Source organism: Musca autumnalis, unplaced genomic scaffold (genome assembly GCF_047663935.1).
Source record: "Musca autumnalis isolate F117 unplaced genomic scaffold, ASM4766393v1 scaffold_1, whole genome shotgun sequence".
Lineage (NCBI taxonomy): Eukaryota > Metazoa > Arthropoda > Insecta > Diptera > Muscidae > Musca > Musca autumnalis.
In genome coordinates this window covers 295,706,864-295,725,140 of record NW_027411644.1, presented here as the reverse complement: position 1 = coordinate 295,725,140, position 18,277 = coordinate 295,706,864, and the positions used below count along the sequence as shown (strand labels likewise).

Below are 18,277 nucleotides of genomic sequence, written 5' to 3'. Positions count from 1 at the left end.
CGAGTGGATTTCGTACATGTAAACCAAGCATAACCCGTTGAAACTTTGTTGCTTAAGGGTTGTTTACACCATCTATCAATGTCGTATGAGATGCCAAATTTTCTACCTGTGAATGTTGTACACATAGTGTAACCACTATGAAAATTGTCATCTATCAAAATGATTTGGCAACTCATATGTAATTTTTTCGTTTAGGGAGCGCTCTATTTGATACGTCATTCTCGTATGTAAACATAAATTTATCAGCTGTTTTCTGACATTCTCAAACAAAAATGAAAAACAAAATCTTTTAAAAAAGAAAATGGAAAGGTATTTATATTTAAATATTCAGTAAAGTAAAAAAATGGCGTTTATAATGTTATTTTTAGATATATTGGTCGAAAGAAGCAGTCTTTGAAATGATTGTTTGGTGGCAAAAACATGAATGCCTCTATAACTCCAAACACCAATTCTACCAATTCAGTTTCCTTCAACCAAAATTAAAATTTGCGCAAAATTGCAACTCAACAATAAATGTAAATAATGACAAAAACAGCTGTTTTTATATTTTTAGGTTATGTCATACGAAAATAACACTTGCAGGTATGAACGCACAAATTGAAAATTGTATGGATGACGTCAATTTTGACAAACATAGAGAATGTCGAATGGGTGAAGGAAATGGCAGCTCATATGACATTGATAGATAGTGTAAACAGCCCTTTATTCTCTTTTCTGATATGTGTTGATCATTGGTCTGTTCCCGTACTACACATTTCTACACATTTTTACTCCGATAACCGATTTTTCCTTTATGTTATCGAAAAAAATAGTAAAAATGTGTAGAAATGTGCAGTACTGGAACAGACCAATGTGGTCTGGAAAATATGAGTATGCGTCTCCGATGCTATTTTATTAAAGCGACAATATCAAATAGCATCAGCATCGCTAGCAATATTTTTGTGAAATTTGTTGCTACATGTTGCCGTTGTTCATTGTTGCTAAACATATTTCGAAGAAATTTTAGCAGGCAAAGCTGCAAATATTCGGTACTTTTGCTAATATCGTCGGTGTCATGCTTAAGTGTTCCATACGCCATTTGCCCTTTTTGAGATAATCGCATTTTAAGCTTTTGCGCCACAACTGCGTGGAGCTGACTAAAGAAAATATTTATATTTTTGACTTGAAATATTAATAATAGTATATAGAACATATTTGCAAAATATAGAAGAAAATGTATTGGAATATAAAGGTTATAGAACTTTTTTTAAAAAAAGAATTTTTGTCGATTTGTTCCATATCCACACTTATGACACAAATGTGAAATACTGTAAATCACATGGAACAAAGGGACAAAAAAATTTTCCATCTTTGCCCCAATAAATTAAATACTTCTAAAGCGAAAATGCAAGCTCTGATTTTTGAAATGTGTTTTTAAGCTTGTAAGTTTTTAAAATATTAAGTTCACAACTGAAAATAGTTTAAACTTTCGCGTCGATGCATGGATAGGAGAAAGCCGACTAGAAATTCAGAAAGAGCATACCGGAAAACCTTAGAAACCACCTATATCTCAAAAAGTCAAAAATGGCGTATGGAACATTTAAGCATGACACCGACGATATGGCGTTAGCCATGGTAGCATTTTAAACACTGGCTCGGCCTCTAGTGTTGGGCAATCTCGTTCATTGAGCGGATCGATCTTTTTCATTCCGTTCACCAAAAAGATCCGGATCTTTCACTTCGTTCATTGGCTCTTTTTCGTTCAAACGAAACGATATGAGCCACTTTGTGTGTGTGCAAATTTGTGATGCTAGCGCTGTGTGAGTTTGTTGTGTGCAAAAAATTGTGGTGGTTACTGTTTTGAATATGAACGAAAGAAGCAAAAAGAACGGGGTGAACCATATGAGCCATTGATTTACTGAACGATTGTAGCTAACTGAATCATTGATTGTTTTGTTTGTGCAAATTTGTGAGTTGATTGCGCGAGTGTGTTTGTAAAACTAATTATAATCTTAAGTTTCACATAATATCATAACTCTATCTAATTATAACGTTTGTAAATGAAAGGCTCAATAAATTAAATCTTAAATCTTTGTAGAACTGAAGGTGATGGTTTTGCGCCAATTTTGTAAGCAGCAATTCTTGGCCATCAGGGATCTAAATGAACGATATAAAAGAATGTGCTGGATACGGATCCGTTCGTTCTTTTCACGGAGTCGTTCCTTTGAACCGGTTCGTTCATGAACGACACAAGTCTATCGGCCTCCTTTATTCTTTTTTTTTATTATGTCAAAAATGAAGAAGGAAAGCAAGGCAACCAGGCAAAGCAGCTTATGTGCCCAGGCCTTTAGGATGATGAAGCAAAATCAGATGCGCTTGGATTAAATGGAGAACGGAGAAAGTATGTTCAAATGTGATTGAATTTAATGGAAACTTTTTTAATTTTGTGTTTATATAATAAAGTTCTTTGTTTTTGTTTTGGGTGCCACCGTGTTGCAATGGTATGCACGCCCGCCTTGCACGCAGAAGGTCAGGGGTTCGATTCCCCGGCCAAGCAACATCAAACATTTTCAACGGTGGCAAAATACCCCTCGGTAATGTTGGCGACATTTCCTGAGTATTTCAGCCTTGAAAAACTTCTCCACAAGTGGTGTCTTAATACCCCGGTCACACTATTGAAAGTTAACCTACTGGGTTTAATAGATCCAGTGGGTTAATCTCGAGGATATAAACTGTCAGCTGATGTTTGTTTACGTATACATACAAAATAACTAATAAAGTCGTGTGTTACACTTTTACAATTTCTCGTATGAGATATCGTCCCCCTCTTTGCTCATATTGGTATATTTTACACAGAGGGATACATTTTTGTATCATGGTCTCAATCGTAATTTTTGTTAAAAAAGTGTCTAATGAAAAAAAATAATTTTATGATTTCCAAATAACTTTACTTAAAGACAAAAAATCCCTGATGATGATCGTCGAAGACGATCGAAATATCGGAAAACTAATAAAGATATAAAACAAAATCACCATTTGTTTTATTGAAATGACCTAGAGCCAAACAAAAACTTAAGAAGAAATTTCCAAATAACTTTAGATTTATTAACTCCATAAAATCTCATGCGACCAATCGTAAACGTGTAAAACACGACAAACTCTGTTGCAAAAACTGTTTCAACATAAAATATTCAACATTTTACGATGCCACTACCTGGGTATGTGTGCCATGGGCACAACGGCCGCGTCACGCGTCAATAGTCCCAATTTACATTAGGCGAGTTTACTTGCGGCAATTGTCAGTTTGTAGGTGAGAGAGGGTGCTGAGAGGCAAAGGGTTACCATATGCCTCACCTCTCTCTCCTACAAAATGGCAATTGCCGCAAGTAAACTCGCCCAATGTAAATTGGGACTATTGACGCGTGACGCGACCGTTGTGCCCATGGCACAATTACCCAGGTAGTGGCATCGTAAAATGTTGAATATGTTATGTCAAAACTTTCTTTATGTTGTTGGGGAAATTACAGCAAAAATAATTTTTTTGTAAAGGATTTTAACTTTTCATATTCGATCAGCTGGTGTGATACCACTACCTGGTAGTTCTGTCATGGTTGTACCGATGCCTTTTGAATTGTCGTTCATGGTGGAATCAAGGTAAATTTATAGAAGGTATGTGCATGAATTACAACAACTAACAAATTTACAAAAACAACATTGTTGGTATCGAAAATTAATTGTCAAAGAAAATATTGAATAATAGGGGCGTTCCAAAAATTTCCTCAGGAAAAACATAAATACGTTTTGAAAATCCTCCAAAATAGAACAAATTTGAATGACAATGTAAATATAAAACATTCAAGACTGTGGTAGGTCATTTTTGCTACAAGTTTAGGAAGAAAAACAGTATTTTATGGAGGCAAATTTCGAAGTTTCAAATTTCATGAGTAGACCCTATTACATTTTGAAAACTAATATGCTGTTTATATTAGAGCTTTTTTCGGGGTTATAGCTCATTTAGACTAGCCATAAATCCTCGACTGGATTTAATAAATCCAGTACAAATCTCATTGCATTTAGATATACATTTTGGAGGATTTAAATGGCAGTCAGCTGATTTTTGTTCATAGCAGAATTACCAAGGTAGATGCATCAGCCCATCTGAACGAATGTGAAACGTCAAAAGAATTTTTTGTAAATTGAATTCGTCTCAAAAAACATACGTCAAATTACAAATGTATTGTTTAATACTGAAAATGTTAGCACATTATGCTACTAATGCTAACTAAAGAGCAAATAAAGAATTATTTTATCGCAGTTTGCCCATCTAAAATAAATAAACGAATTATTTTATCGTTTAGACATCGTAAATATTAGTCTTGGTTGATTAAAATCAACTTTGTACATCAAAACAAATTTAATTTTTCCGCCTTGTATACAAATTTTTACATTTTAAATTATTTTTAGTGTAGCAATTCACCGATGCATCTACCTTGTTTCTTGTGCCAGCTTCCAACTTTTTGTATTTTCTAGCAACATGTTGCAAAAAACAGAGTTGTATACGAGGATTTATGCCAGATTTAAAACAAATCCACTCAATAGGAGGATTTATTTTTGTATGGGAAATCTGGTAGATTTTGGCTGGATTTAGCAAATAAAACCTGATAATGCGCTAAATCCGGCTAATGGTGTCATATCTAAATGGCATATTAACCTTCATTATCAGGATTTAATTGCTTAATCCGGTCAAATTCATCAAGATTTACCACACAAATTTAAATCTTATCATGGCAAGATTTGTTTGAGATCCTGCACGAAATCTTGCTACTGCTGTCACGCAACAGTGTTTTTGTACGAAAAATACAACTCTTTTCACAAAGTACGAAAAGTTGCAAGCGTTTTGTTTACATTTATCATTATTGTCAAATACCTGAAGCAGAGAATTAAAAATGGAAATGGAGAATAAAAGCCTATAAAGGTAAGTTCACGTTTAATTAAATAACAAAACACAATATACATATCTTCATTTATAGGAAATATCTTCAGTTAAACCAACCGCTCCTTCCAGAGCCAATGAAATTAGCGGTGGTGGTGGCAGCTATCGTTCTTCGTCATTGGAAGCCATGTGTTGTGTTGGTGAAGTAAAATCCCAGAAAATGGTACAATATTGTAAACGAAGAGATGAAATGCAAACGTCTATTTGATATCCAAACAATAGTAAATTGCCCGCAGTGGCACGTGGCCACGACGGTACGTTAAAAAGGATAATCCGTCATTGAGCTAGCAGCGTAAACATCTCAATGAAAATACATCTAAACTGAGAGTGTCTCCCAATGGGCCGTCCAAGACAACTACATTTTGCGGGGAATCCACCAGTGAGCAACCGTTATTGGCGTTATTGCCAATAACAATTTGCTATTGCTGCATCTAGCACAATACTACCATATGTGAAAGCTCCTATCGTGGCAGTTTCTTATCCAAATGGTCCAGCAGTATGCCGAATCATGCAGAATATCCACATAGGCCATTAATTTCCTGTGGGTTTAATGTCACCTTAGGAACCTACATTCATCCACTAAAACAACCCAAAGCGTTACCAGCATCCATTTGGTCCACCCCCTCTACCTGCAGCACAGTATGCCTCGTGTTCATAATCACATCTTGAACCGCAACAGATAACTATGGCCATTCTCCACCAACCCACAAAAATAACAGCCACTATAACAACAGCTACCGTTACCACCGTAGTGGACCGTTAACAACATCAGCATGTACTAAATCATCAGCTACAGGATACAATCCCTTACACAACATGATTTGTCTAGTAGCATTGTACAATTTCTTCTTTCCCGGCAACCTAAGCGGTTTCTTAAAGGAGTAAAACAATAAAAAGTAATTAAATTTTAAATGGAATTTGCTGTTTTCTTTATTTATGATATGTATGTATATTATTATTTCAAACATAAAATTATAGAGATGAAACGTGGGTAATCTGACGAGAGGTAAAAACAAAACAACCTGTATGTATATATTATATACTTCGTTTTATACCCTTTACCATAGAATGGAGGGTATATTAAGTTTGTTTTCCGTTCGCATTGAAATAATCTGCGACCTTATACAGTTTATAAAGTATATATTCTTGATCAGGGTAAAATTCTGAATAGATCTAAGCATGTCCGCCTGCTGTATTCAATCTAGCATACACAAAAATGGAGATAGGTTTTTGAAATTTTGGGAAGATGTGGGTCAAGTTCGATGATGAGCTATATCAGTCCACGTTTTGGTATAGGCCCCATATAACGATGCCGCCCGATTTCAAGTATTTGGACTCTTTCAGCCACATTTTCAAACTGAATTAGATGCCGTTTATTTTTAGGGTTCCTAGTGGCCTCAAAACTTATCTGACAAAAATTATGGACTTAGGTCCATGTTTTGGTATAGCCCCATATGACGGTACCACTCGATTCCAGGTAATTTCATGTTTTTAGCTACATTTTCAGGCCGATTTTACCCACATTTGCAGAGCGGCATATGGAATAGCCCCATATCATTATCGAATTTCGGCAGAATTAGATTAGATGTTTGGGGCTTCCAGTGCTCAAAAACGTCTCCCCTAAAATTATGGTCATTAGTACTTTCGCAAAAGAATGAAAAATAAAATTCGGCCCGGCAGAACTTAAGGATCTTACCAAGACGTTTTCGTCAACAATTTGTTCATTGAAGTGGGGTCTGGGTCTGCTGTTGCTGACTTTTGTGATGGCTGTGTTCCAATGTTCCGACCATGTCTTTTTAATTCTTAAACAAACATTTAACATCTTATTCTGCAATTATTTAGTATTCCAGGTGAAATCTTGCTCCTCCTGCATCGTAGAACATTCAATGAGAGCCTTCCGATCTGTTCTGATGTGGTTTACTGGCCTCATGTTTATTTTAATAGAAGCTATAAAACAGTTCGCAATCTTTAAGTGTTGTTGTCAACATTTATTTAATAATCTACAGCGTCTACAATTTAGTTCTTATTATTTAAAAAATATTTTTCTGTTTGTTTATTATTTGTGTGTGTATACACAAACATGGTATAAGTAAAGAGGTAGATTTAAATGAAAAAAATCTATAGAACCCTTGTTTTTCCTGAATTCCTAAAACTTCAAAATTAAGCAACAAGTTGGTTTGTTTACAACACCAATTTTGAGCATTTTGTAAAAATCGCGAAAAATGAATGAAGGACCAATGTTTCTCCACATAATCAAGTTGTGGATATGATAAAATGTTTGTTTCAATGATAACCCGACGAATTATTTCCATACAAATGTTCCAAAAATAATTTTAAAAATCATTGAATTCTATTGTTTTTAAAATTGTTTGACATATTATTCAAACACCACACACACATACACAGTTTGTGTATAATATTTTGAAGTTTTAGGAATACTCGAATGAAAAAATTTAAATTGACATAAAGCTTTGGCTAACCTTTCTTATTAAACCATGTACACAAACAAACATCAGCTGTCACCTGAATCCCTCAAAAAGGTATATGTAAACGGAAAAGATTAACCCACTGGATCTTTTAACCTAACTGGGTTAATCTTTAATAGTATAAACGCCCTATAAAACTGGGAGCAATTTTTAAGAGAGTGAGAGAGGAGAGAGAGCAAAAATGGCTTTCTCTTCTACCACAGGCTACCAGCAAAATTTCTGCAGGTAGAAAATGGCAAAACTGATTTTTCGACTTTTGTTTGACGATTATTTCACAAAATGGACGAAAAACCGAAGAAAAAGTTGAACACTGACAACAATAAATTAAAAACTGTGAAATAAAAGACGAAAATTGATTTTTTATGTTTTTTTTCTGACATTGCTGCCGGATCTACCATTTTTCCGTTCCTTTACTTTTCTGGTAAAAATGTTCATGAGAGAGCAATTTTGAACAATTTTGAAACTTTTCTCTTTTACCACTCTTACCATTAAAAAAGTAACTCTTATGTTACACGCTGAAACTTTCATACGAAACTTTCCCATTATTTTGGCGTTCTTAGGTCGAGTTCCCCATTACAGTAATTTCATAAAATTACTTTTGTATTGAACTCGATCTATGAACGCCGAAATAATGGGAAAGTTTCGTATGAAAGTTTTAGCGTGTAACATAAGAGTAAAGGAACAAAGCTTAAATTTACCAAAAAGTAAGAATACAGCTGATTGTCACTTCTACCTTCTAAAAATCAAAGACATAAATACAACTAAAGGGTTGTTTACACCATCTATCAATGTCGTATGAGATGTCAAATTTTCTACCTGCGAATGTTGTACACATAGTGTGACCACTATGAAAATTTTCATCTATCAAAATGATTTGGCAACTCATATGTAAATTTTTCATTTAGGGAGCGCTCTATTTGATACGGCATTCTTGTATGTAAACATAAATTTATCAGCTGTTTTCTGGCATTCTCAAAAAAAAAAAAAAAAAAATGAAAAACAAAATTTTTTAAAATGGAAAATGGAAAGTTATTTATATTTAAATGTTTAGAAAGGTAAAGAAAGGGTGTTTATAATGTAATTTTCAGATCGATTGGTCGAAAGAAGCAGTCTTGGAAATGATTGCTTTGTGGCAAAAACATAAATGCCTCTATAACCCCAAAAACCTATTCTACCACAACAAACATGCTAGATATTCATTTTCCTTCAACCAAAATTAAAATTTGCGCAAATTTTCAACTCAACAATCAATGTAAACAATGACAAAAACAGCTGTTTTTATATTTATAGGTTATGTCATACGAAAATAACACTTGTAGGTATGAACGCACAAATTGAAAGTTGTATGGATGACGTCAATTTTGACAAACATAGAGAATGTCGAATGGGTGAAAGAAATGACAGCTCATATGACATTGATAGATGGTGTAAACATCCCTTAAGACATGACAAAATGCATGCAACAAAAAAATGTTTACGAAACTTTGTATATAAACATTACCCTTAACAGGTTGCAGTTAATTCAAAATCGCAACCAAGGAGGAATATTTTATGTAATGGTATCAGAAACGAAATTTATGAATTCAAGGATCTATTCAAGAATAATTCTATGTCAACTGGATCGGTAAATTCGGTTAAATACGTAAAAATGTATAAAAGAAAAAAATGTTATATCACCATATCGTGATATAACATTATGTTAAATTCAAAAGCCATTCACTGAAGAATGATAGCAAACAAAATGTCTTATCTTGTTGTATTTATGTCTTTGTAAAAATGTACCTTGGGTGGAATGATAACAGCTGAAACAGATGTTATTTTAGTTTGTTTTCATTTTAGTAAAGCTCTCCTCACTACCCCTCTCTTGATCAATTTTCATTGTATAATTCCTTCACGCCACAATATCTTAAATTTTCAATTAAATTCATTAAATAATATGAAACTACAAAGAATATTAACATGGTATGGCAATTCCAAAAAGATACGAGTGTTTTCGTCCCACTCCATTAACTTCAGTCCAGCAACAGTTCCGGTGGCTAAGCATAAAGCAACCCAAGAAAGAAAAACATTTCTTGAACGTGTTTCTGCCGGACCGGGTTTGCAGGAATTTTTTAATGTAAAGGCCGTGTCAAGATTAAAACCCCAAGAAGAAGTTGAACAGAATATTATTCCATATCTGCCACTGGAAAGTTACAGTGGTAATGGCCGAAAAGTATTCTTCGAAGTTTATGGTTGTCAAATGAATACAAATGATACCGAAGTGGTCTTGGCGATATTGGAGGCAAATGGTTACAGCAAGTGCAATGATATAAAGGACGCTGATGTAATAATGATTGTTACATGTGCAGTACGAGAAGGAGCAGAAACAAAAATATGGAATCGTTTGAGTCACTTAAAAGCCATGAAGGATAAAAGATCTTCCAAAAGAGGACCTCTACAAATAACCGTTTTGGGCTGTATGGCAGAACGTTTGAAACAAAAGCTACTGGAAAAAGAGAAATGTGTAGATGTAGTGGCTGGACCAGACAGTTATAAAGATCTTCCAAGGTTATTAGCAATATCAAGGCACTATCAACAATCAGCCATTAATGTACTGCTAAGTTTGGATGAGACTTATGCTGATGTGATGCCTGTCCGTCTGAATACAGATTCCCCCACTGCGTTCGTTTCCATTATGAGAGGATGTGACAACATGTGTACATATTGCATAGTACCCTTTACACGGGGCAGGGAACGTTCCAGAGATGTGGAATCAATAAAGCAGGAGGTGCTGACATTAAGGGACAATGGAATTAAAGAGGTAACACTCTTGGGACAAAATGTCAACAGTTATAGAGATACCTCTAAAGATGCCGAAGTGCCAGAGATATCAACAGTTCCCGGTTTTAAGACAGTGTATAAGCCCAAAAAAGGAGGCTTACCATTTTCTGTTCTACTTCAAGAAGTAGCTGAGGCTGTTCCAGATGTGCGGATACGTTTTACATCTCCTCATCCAAAAGACTTTTCTGAAGATGTTTTAAGAATTATACGTGATTATCCGAATGTGTGTAAAAACCTCCACCTTCCCGCTCAATCTGGTTCCAATACTGTTTTGGAACGCATGCGTAGAGGCTATACTAAAGAAGCCTATTTGCGGCTAGTTGATACAATAAGAACCTATATACCTCATGTTGGACTGTCTAGTGACTTCATATGTGGTTTCTGTGGAGAAACAGAGGAGGAATTTCAAGATACCGTAACTCTAATAGAACAGGTGCGCTATAATGTTGCCTTTTTGTTTGCCTATAGCATGCGAGAGAAAACCACTGCCCACCGTAGATATAAAGACGATGTACCAGCCGACGTAAAGACCAGTAGACTGCAGAGAATGGTAAAAGCTTTTCGTCAGGGAGCCACAGAATTACACAAACAATATGAAGGGCGACAAGAACTGATCCTGATTGAGGGTACAAGTAAGAGATCCGAAGATTACGTTTTTGGCAGAAACGATGCCAATATAAAAGTCATAGTTCCAATTAAGGAATTATCTGAAAATAGAGATCCGAACCACGTAAGGAAAATATCCGTCGGAGATTATGTGGTTGCTCAAATAAACGAGTCCAACTCACAAGTTCTGAAAGGAGAACCTTTATACATAAGTTCCATATTGGACTACTATGCAAAAGTGTAAATAATTTAAAATTGTTGTTTTCTTTCTTTGTAAATATAAGGAATATATTTTAGTAATATTTCTAATCTTCCATTGCTTCCTCAGCATCTTTATGTGTTTTTGTTGTCGGATTTGTTTTTGTATGAAATTTGGTCATTATTTTCCGATAAAAATCGAATATAATACCACTTGCGGCCCGGCACATTAGGTAGGCATCATTGAATTGTGCCATTTTAAAACATCCTGTGCTGTTTACCGTCACCAAATCCCTTTCCAAGGAATCGAAAACAAATGTGAAATTTGCACGACTATCATTAGTTTGCCCATAATCTGGATCCAATATTAGTTGACCGTTTTTATCAACGATACAACAAACTGCTGCCACTGTAAATTTCATGGGTATGCCTCCGATCAAGAGAGCCATACAGGCTGCATTTATGGCACAGGCATCCAACTAAATGAGAAATAATATAAACGTTATATGTGAATAAAATGAGAGTTTCAACTTACACCTCCTCGATCATCCAACTCTTGTACTTGAACTGATACCATGGTTCGTGGATGCATAGCTGATAACAAGGCTGCCTCACATGTATCCTTTATTACAGTTTCACGCATCCTATCCCGTATTGTAGGCAAGCCAGATTTAGGTCTATAAATGCACTCCACATAGGCTTTGTCAATATTCAAATTTTGCAATTTGACTTCAACCGGTCCCAATATCGAAGCCATTACACATGTTCCTCCCTGAGCGAAGAGAGCCGAGCCATCCGTTCTTGTCAATGGATTTAATTCACAATTCAATGAACGTATTTTCACATCACGGTTTGTGTTCGATTCACCTTGCATTTTTGTGTCGTTGGTAACCATTTCAAATAAAAATTCTTCGAGTTTTCCTCAGTTTACAAGAAATGTTTACCTTTTTCAAAAATGTGGCTTATTGGAACTTCTTCTTTGTAGTTTTGGTATTCGCCAGAGATTGATAACAGTAACATATGTTTGGATAGAAGTTAGCCCCGGTTAACACTATACGATTTATTGAAAAATCCATGAAATTATGCGTTAAAAAAAATTGCTGTAGTGTTGTACTATGTTTACATTTATGAAATCCACTCGATTTCAACTGTCAATTCCATTGCTCAAACGTCAAATGAAATCCAATTGATTTCAGATGAGTTTTCATTTGACGTATACGCAAAGGAATTGACAGTTGAAATAGAGTGGATTTCGTAAATGTAAACATAGTATTGGACCGGGACTAACTAGACGTTTACACCAGACAGTTTGTCTTCAAATACAACTCTGATTTACTAACACATACATACATTTGTCGTTTGTCTTCCAGCTGTTCATCATTTTTTCACAGACAGTAGGGAAGACAAATTTTTGGCATTTTTGTAAAAATAAGTGAGATAATAAATGAAATGTGTTGAAAACAAAAAAACATGAACACAAACAAAATATTTGAACGGAAAACAAAAAGAAATCGACGATTTTCATTCACAATTTTAAAACTGTTATTGCAGTTGTCAGGGGCTCAATTCTGTTTCAATGAAAAAGTGAAATGAAAAATTTTATAAAGGAAAAAGCTGTCAAATGAAAAATATTATAAAGGAAATATTTTTCATTTCAAATTTTCGTAGAACAAGAATCCAGCCCCAGGACGCCTACGTCACACAGGCAAGTTGTGGGATTTTGACAATCAATACATGAAGTCAACTGTCCTGTCGTTTGTAAACGCAAGGTTAGCAGATGACGTAACCAAACTATTATGGGCCAAATACATACGGTCCGTTGTGCGACGCGTTGAAGACAATAACCACATGAAAAATGTGTAAGTGATGCCAAGTTTGTTGTTGAAGTTTTCATGTGGTTGTTGTAACGCAACGCTCAACGCGCCGTATGTGCAGCTGCCTTTAGTACGTTTACATATAAACGAATTTAATAAACCCAATGGGTTTCAATCGTTAATTCCATTGCGTATACGCCAAATAAAACGCCGTTTGCAATAGAGCTATTTGCAGGTCCAATACCCCGTTTAGACTATGCTTGATTTAGTAAATTTAAGTTATCATTTCCATACAAAATATGTCAAATAAATCAAAATAATGCACTTAATCATCGTTTAAGTGAATAGTCCAAACTAAGTTTAACCTTCTTTGTGGAGATTTATTTGACATATATGGGTTAATCTTTGCTGGTTACACTTAGCTTTTCGAGGATATAAACTGTCAGCTGATGTTTGTTTACATATACATACAAAATAACTAATAAAGTCATGTGTTACACTTTTACAATTTCTCGTATGAGATATCGTCCCCTCTTTGTTCATATTGGTATATTTTACACACAAGGAAACATTTTTGTACCATGTTATCAATCGTACTTTTTGTTAAAAAAGTGTCTAATGAAAAAAATAAATAATTGTATGATTTCTAAATAATGTTTGGTTTACATTCGGCGTCGTTTCGTGATTTCGAAGACGTTTCGTGATTTCGCGCGGAATCAAGCTAAATTTATCATGATTTCGCATACAAAAATGAAATCACCTCATTTCGTGATTTCAACGAAATCAACATCGAAATCACAGTACACATGATATACAACCCTGGTTTTGCATAAAAAAGTACCAAAAGTTGCAACACTTTTCACGTATCATAATAAATATGGTAGATGGTCAATTGCTGCAACAAAAAATGTTAGTATAAAAATTTGTAAACAATGTGACAACATTATTAAATTACTTTGTTACAATCATGGCAGAACTACCAGGTAGTGGTATCACACCAGCTGATCGAATATGAAAAGTCAAATCCCTTTATAAAAAAAAAATTATTTTTGTTGTAATTTCCCCAACAACATAAAGAAAGTTTTGAAATAACATATTCAAAATTTTACGATGCCACTACCTGGGTAATTGTTCCATGGTTACGATGCTATTTTTTATTATGTTCCCGTACTTTTTTAATGGCAATGTTTAAAAAAAGAGCGAATTGTCAAAAATTGCTTCCTCATACAAATTTCTTAAAAAATTCTGGAACGGGAAATTGCAGAAACTCCTGCATAAATGTGAAAATCAACGTATCAGCCATGGTACAATAATTCATAGGTAGGCCAGGTATGCGAATCGCCAAAAAAATACAACCCTGTCGCTATGGCTTAAAACGTCAAAATAGTTTTTATGAATGATAACGTATGATTATACAAAGAAGAAGAAGAACGAAATGTTAAAATGAAAACAAAACAGAGTTGAATTTTTTGATCAATAATAAATATTGTTACGGTATTAGATTTAACTAATCTCCGTGTAGACGTTGTTTTATTCCCCGATACGATTTGTACCAAATAAAACAGGGTTCGTTTTAGATTACGTTTCTACAATGCTTTATTTACTTTATTACACTTATTCGGAACCGACTTTAATTACTAAGCTCACAGCAAGTCTCTAGTTAGCACGCAGCTCTTATTTAACCGATCTGTTCAGTTCAACGCGTAAAACACAACTACTCGTCATTGCCAGTTCCCCTGTATTTATATCCCAAAGTCTCCCTGTTCGAGAGTCCTCTAGAAAATGTCTGGCAACTCCTCGAATATGTACATCGAACACACAGACGCACATTCGCACATTCGCACTAAGCGAACAACCAGACTCACATACATGGGGGATGATCAACGACGTAATTACAACAACAAATAAATGAAAGAAAAGAAGTAACAAACTAAACGATAATTACATGATTTTGGCAAAACAAACAAAAGAACATTAACAAAAGGTAATGTAACGATGATGAAGAGAGTTCTACATGGTAGTTGTTGTTGCTTAAATAAAATAACTGCGTAATAAAACGTTACGTTACAATTCAAATTTTTAAATTAACGGAAATTAAACTAAATTAACTTAAACCTATCAGTTACATTCGTAACAATATCAACTCTGCATGTCAACACGGTTTTGACAGATTAAGCCATAACAAAAAAAAATTGTAATCAGCTGTTAGATGTGGCCTACCTAAGAATTATTGTACCATGGTATCAGCTATCATATTAGATGCCAATGAAAATACTTGCTGCTAGTTTCTACTAGGCCAAAATTGTATGGCAGAAAACAGGAGAAGAAGGTGTTATTCGGCGCTATTTTTGTTTAAAGAGAAGTGCAAATCTTGCTACATTTCGGAGTACGGGAACGCATTTTTAGCACTAAACGGGAAAACTACTGCATAAGAACAAGAATAATGTATTTGGAACTCGAATAATCCCATTTATTGGTTCTGAGCACAACTTTTATCTATCAAAATTTATTATTATGATGTATCAACGATACAATCATTTTTTTTATTTTTCATTTGTTAGAATTAACATGGTATAAATAGAAAGGTATAACAGAGCTCACATCTGATTTCAATTTTTTTTTTTGAGTGTGACCGACTTTTGTCAATTTGAAGTTTTTATTTTGTGTGTATGTATGTGTTTCTTTTGAAAAATATTAAAAATGTTTTCAAAATAGATTCAAAATAAATGAAATCGTTAATTACAGAGCCGTTGTAGAATATATTTATCAAATTTAATTTGAAAATAAGTTTTTGACCGTGTTCCGATGTATATATGAAAACAAATATTTATGTTTCATTAATTTTCGCTGTTTTAACGAATTGGATAAAATGACAAAAAATATCAAACAAACAAAGGCAAACTGTTGCATATGCCAGTATAACAATTCTGACAGGAAGCGCGCATACGTGTAGGGTTGAATTTCTATCGTTTTTTCGAACCTGTTCTACCTTCCTTATTATACCATGAGAATTAATACATGGTATGTTCCAGTACTGCAAGAATCTACTAATATTTACTATTTTTTCCGATAACATAAAGGAAAAAATGTTATCGTAGTAAAAAATAGTAGCTTCTTGCAGGTTCTGGAACAGAGCAACAATATATAGATAATTTTACGATAATTTTCCAAATATATGGTCTGTTCCAGTACTACACATTTCTACACATTTTTACTCCGATAACCGATTTTTCCTTTATGTTATCGAAAAAAATAGTAAAAATGTGTAGAAATGTGCAGTACTGGAACAAACCAATAGTTGTAAAGTTCTATAGCTTCGTTCCCGTACTTTTTAATGGTAAAATTCGTAAAAGAGAGAACTGCAAAAAATTTGTTGTCACACACAAGTTTTTTGAAATAGTTCGGGAACGGAAAAGTGGAAAATACGTCAAAAAAACTGGAACAAATGTCAAAGTCGGCGTATCAGCCAATCAGACGCCGGCAACCATGTTACTATTTTTTTACTCGCCCAAATTTGTCGTGTAAAAAGTTTTTAAAGAGAGCTTCATTCAGCGCCATTTTTGTTTAAAGAGAAGTGAACATTTTACAACTTTTTTGTGTACGGGAACGCTTTTTCGAGTAAAAGCTTTGTTCCCGTACTTTTTAATAGTAAAACTCGTAAAAGAGAGAAAGACAGAAAAATTGTTGTCACAGAAAAGTTTTTTCAAAAAGTTCGGGAACGCAAAAATGGAAAATACGTCAAAAAGGCTGGAAGAAATGTCAAAGTCGGCATACCAGCCAATCAGACGCCGGCATCCACGTTACTATTTTTTACACGCTCAAATTTGTCGAGTAAAAAGTTTTTAAAGAGAGCGTGAACATTTTACAAGTTTTTTGTGTACGGGAACGCTTTTTCGAGTAAAATGTGTAAAAGTCGTAAAAATTGTAAAAACTTTTTAGTTCTGGAACACAGCTAAAATGTGTAAAAGTCGTAAAAATTATAAAAACTTTTTAGTTCTGGAACACAGCTTATATTTTTATATTTTTGATGATTAATTCAATTTACAACAACTTGTGAAAATTCATGTTCGATCAGCTGCGCATATGCATCTACCTTGATCATTGTGATATGTTTGAAATCAACAAAAAATGAGTGTGAACACCGGGGTGTATTTCAGGATTTCGTGAAATCCAGTGGATTTTGGAGCGCTAGTGTAAACTTGGCATAACTTTAGATTTATTAACTCCATAAAATATCAAAAACGTGTAAAACACGACAAACTCTGTTGCAAAAACAGTTGCAACTTTTGGTACTTTTTGAGTAGAGTTGGATTTTTTGCACAAATACCGAATACAACATTGTATTTTTGGTGGATTTGTGCTGGATTTAAAATAAACCCAGCCGTGAGAGGATTTAATTTTTGTATGGCAAATCTGGTCAGATTCTCATGATAATAAGGCGGCCATCAGACCATCTGCTTTTTCACATGTATTTTGTCACTCTGTATACAGTAATTTCTGGTTACCTGCTTCATTCATAGCTGCATTTTGGCGTTTTCTGATCAAAAATAAGTTAATAGGCAACTATTCTCTAGATTCCGTTCAAGAAATTATGTTTTAGTGCACATTCAATAACTGCATTTTTAGCATAGCTGCATCAATATTTTGGTGATTTTTCTTTAATTTGGTTGAAAATTTGAACATATCTGCACAAGAAAAAAAAAATATTTTTTTTTACGAACTCAAAACAAGAATAAAAATCTAAAAATTAAACTCCCAATAAAAATATTGCTCTGTTCCAGAACCTGCAAGAAGCTACTATTTTTTACTATGATAATTTTTTTCCTTTATGCTATCGAAAAAATAGTAAATATGAGTAGATTTTTGCAGTACTGGAACAGACCATAGCTTTGTTCCAGCACTAAAAAGTTCTTACAATTTTTACGACTTTTACACGTTTTACCCGAAAACCCGTTCCCGTATACAAACAAATTGTAAAATGTTCCCTTCTCTTTAAACAAAAATGGCGCTGAATGACGCTCTCTTTAAAAACTTTGATGCCTGTTGCAGAAACTGCAAGAAGCTACTATTTTTTTACTACGATAACATTTTTTCCTTTATGTTATCGGGCAAAATAGTAAAAATTAGTAGATTCTTGCAGTTTGGAACAGACCAATGGATGCCGGCGTCTGATTGGCTGGTTCGCCGACTTTGACATTTGTTCGAGCTTTCTTGACCTTTTTTTTATTTTTGCGTTCCCGAACTTTTTCAAAAAACTTTTGTGTAAGAACAATTTTTCTCTTTTTTTCTCTTTTACGAGCTTTACCATTAAAAAGTACGGGAACAAAGCTCATATAATAATGAGAAAAAGTAATTTATCACACAGTACCCCCCAGTGAATA

At 34.2% G+C, this 18,277-nt stretch overlaps 2 protein-coding genes and 1 long non-coding RNA gene across 3 annotated transcripts; 2 read left to right on the top strand and 1 right to left on the bottom strand.

The window, feature by feature from the left end:
* Positions 1–4,681: 4,681 nt before the first annotated feature.
* Positions 4,682–5,884, top strand: LOC141389756 (uncharacterized). Its single transcript, XR_012409156.1, has 2 exons — positions 4,682–4,954; positions 5,010–5,884. It is a non-coding gene; the product is annotated as an uncharacterized lncRNA (long non-coding RNA).
* Positions 5,885–9,285: 3,401 nt separating this feature from the next.
* LOC141391359 (CDK5RAP1-like protein) lies at positions 9,286–11,186 on the top strand. The gene has a single exon (XM_073964268.1). The coding sequence runs from the start codon at positions 9,395–9,397 to the stop codon at positions 11,126–11,128; it is 1,734 nt and encodes a 577-aa protein (XP_073820369.1). The 5' UTR covers positions 9,286–9,394; the 3' UTR covers positions 11,129–11,186.
* Rrp46 (exosome complex component Rrp46) lies at positions 11,146–12,077 on the bottom strand. The gene is made up of 2 exons (XM_073964269.1): positions 11,618–12,077; positions 11,146–11,561 (listed from the first exon to the last, which is right to left on the bottom strand). Exons 1-2 carry the CDS (start codon positions 11,975–11,977, stop codon positions 11,190–11,192), a joined length of 732 nt encoding a protein of 243 aa, XP_073820370.1. The 5' UTR covers positions 11,978–12,077; the 3' UTR covers positions 11,146–11,189.
* Between the last annotated feature and the right edge of the window lie 6,200 nt (positions 12,078–18,277).

Excerpts from the sequence above, each read along its gene's own strand:
- LOC141391359 (XM_073964268.1), top strand. The coding sequence starts at position 9,395 with ATGAAACTACAAAGAATATTAACATGGTATGGCAATTCCAAAAAGATA.
- Rrp46 (XM_073964269.1), bottom strand. The coding sequence starts at position 11,977 with ATGGTTACCAACGACACAAAAATGCAAGGTGAATCGAACACAAACCGT. Across the intron at positions 11,562-11,617 it reads AGTTGGATGATCGAGGAGGT|TTGGATGCCTGTGCCATAAA; the intron begins GTAAGTTGAAAC and ends TTTCTCATTTAG.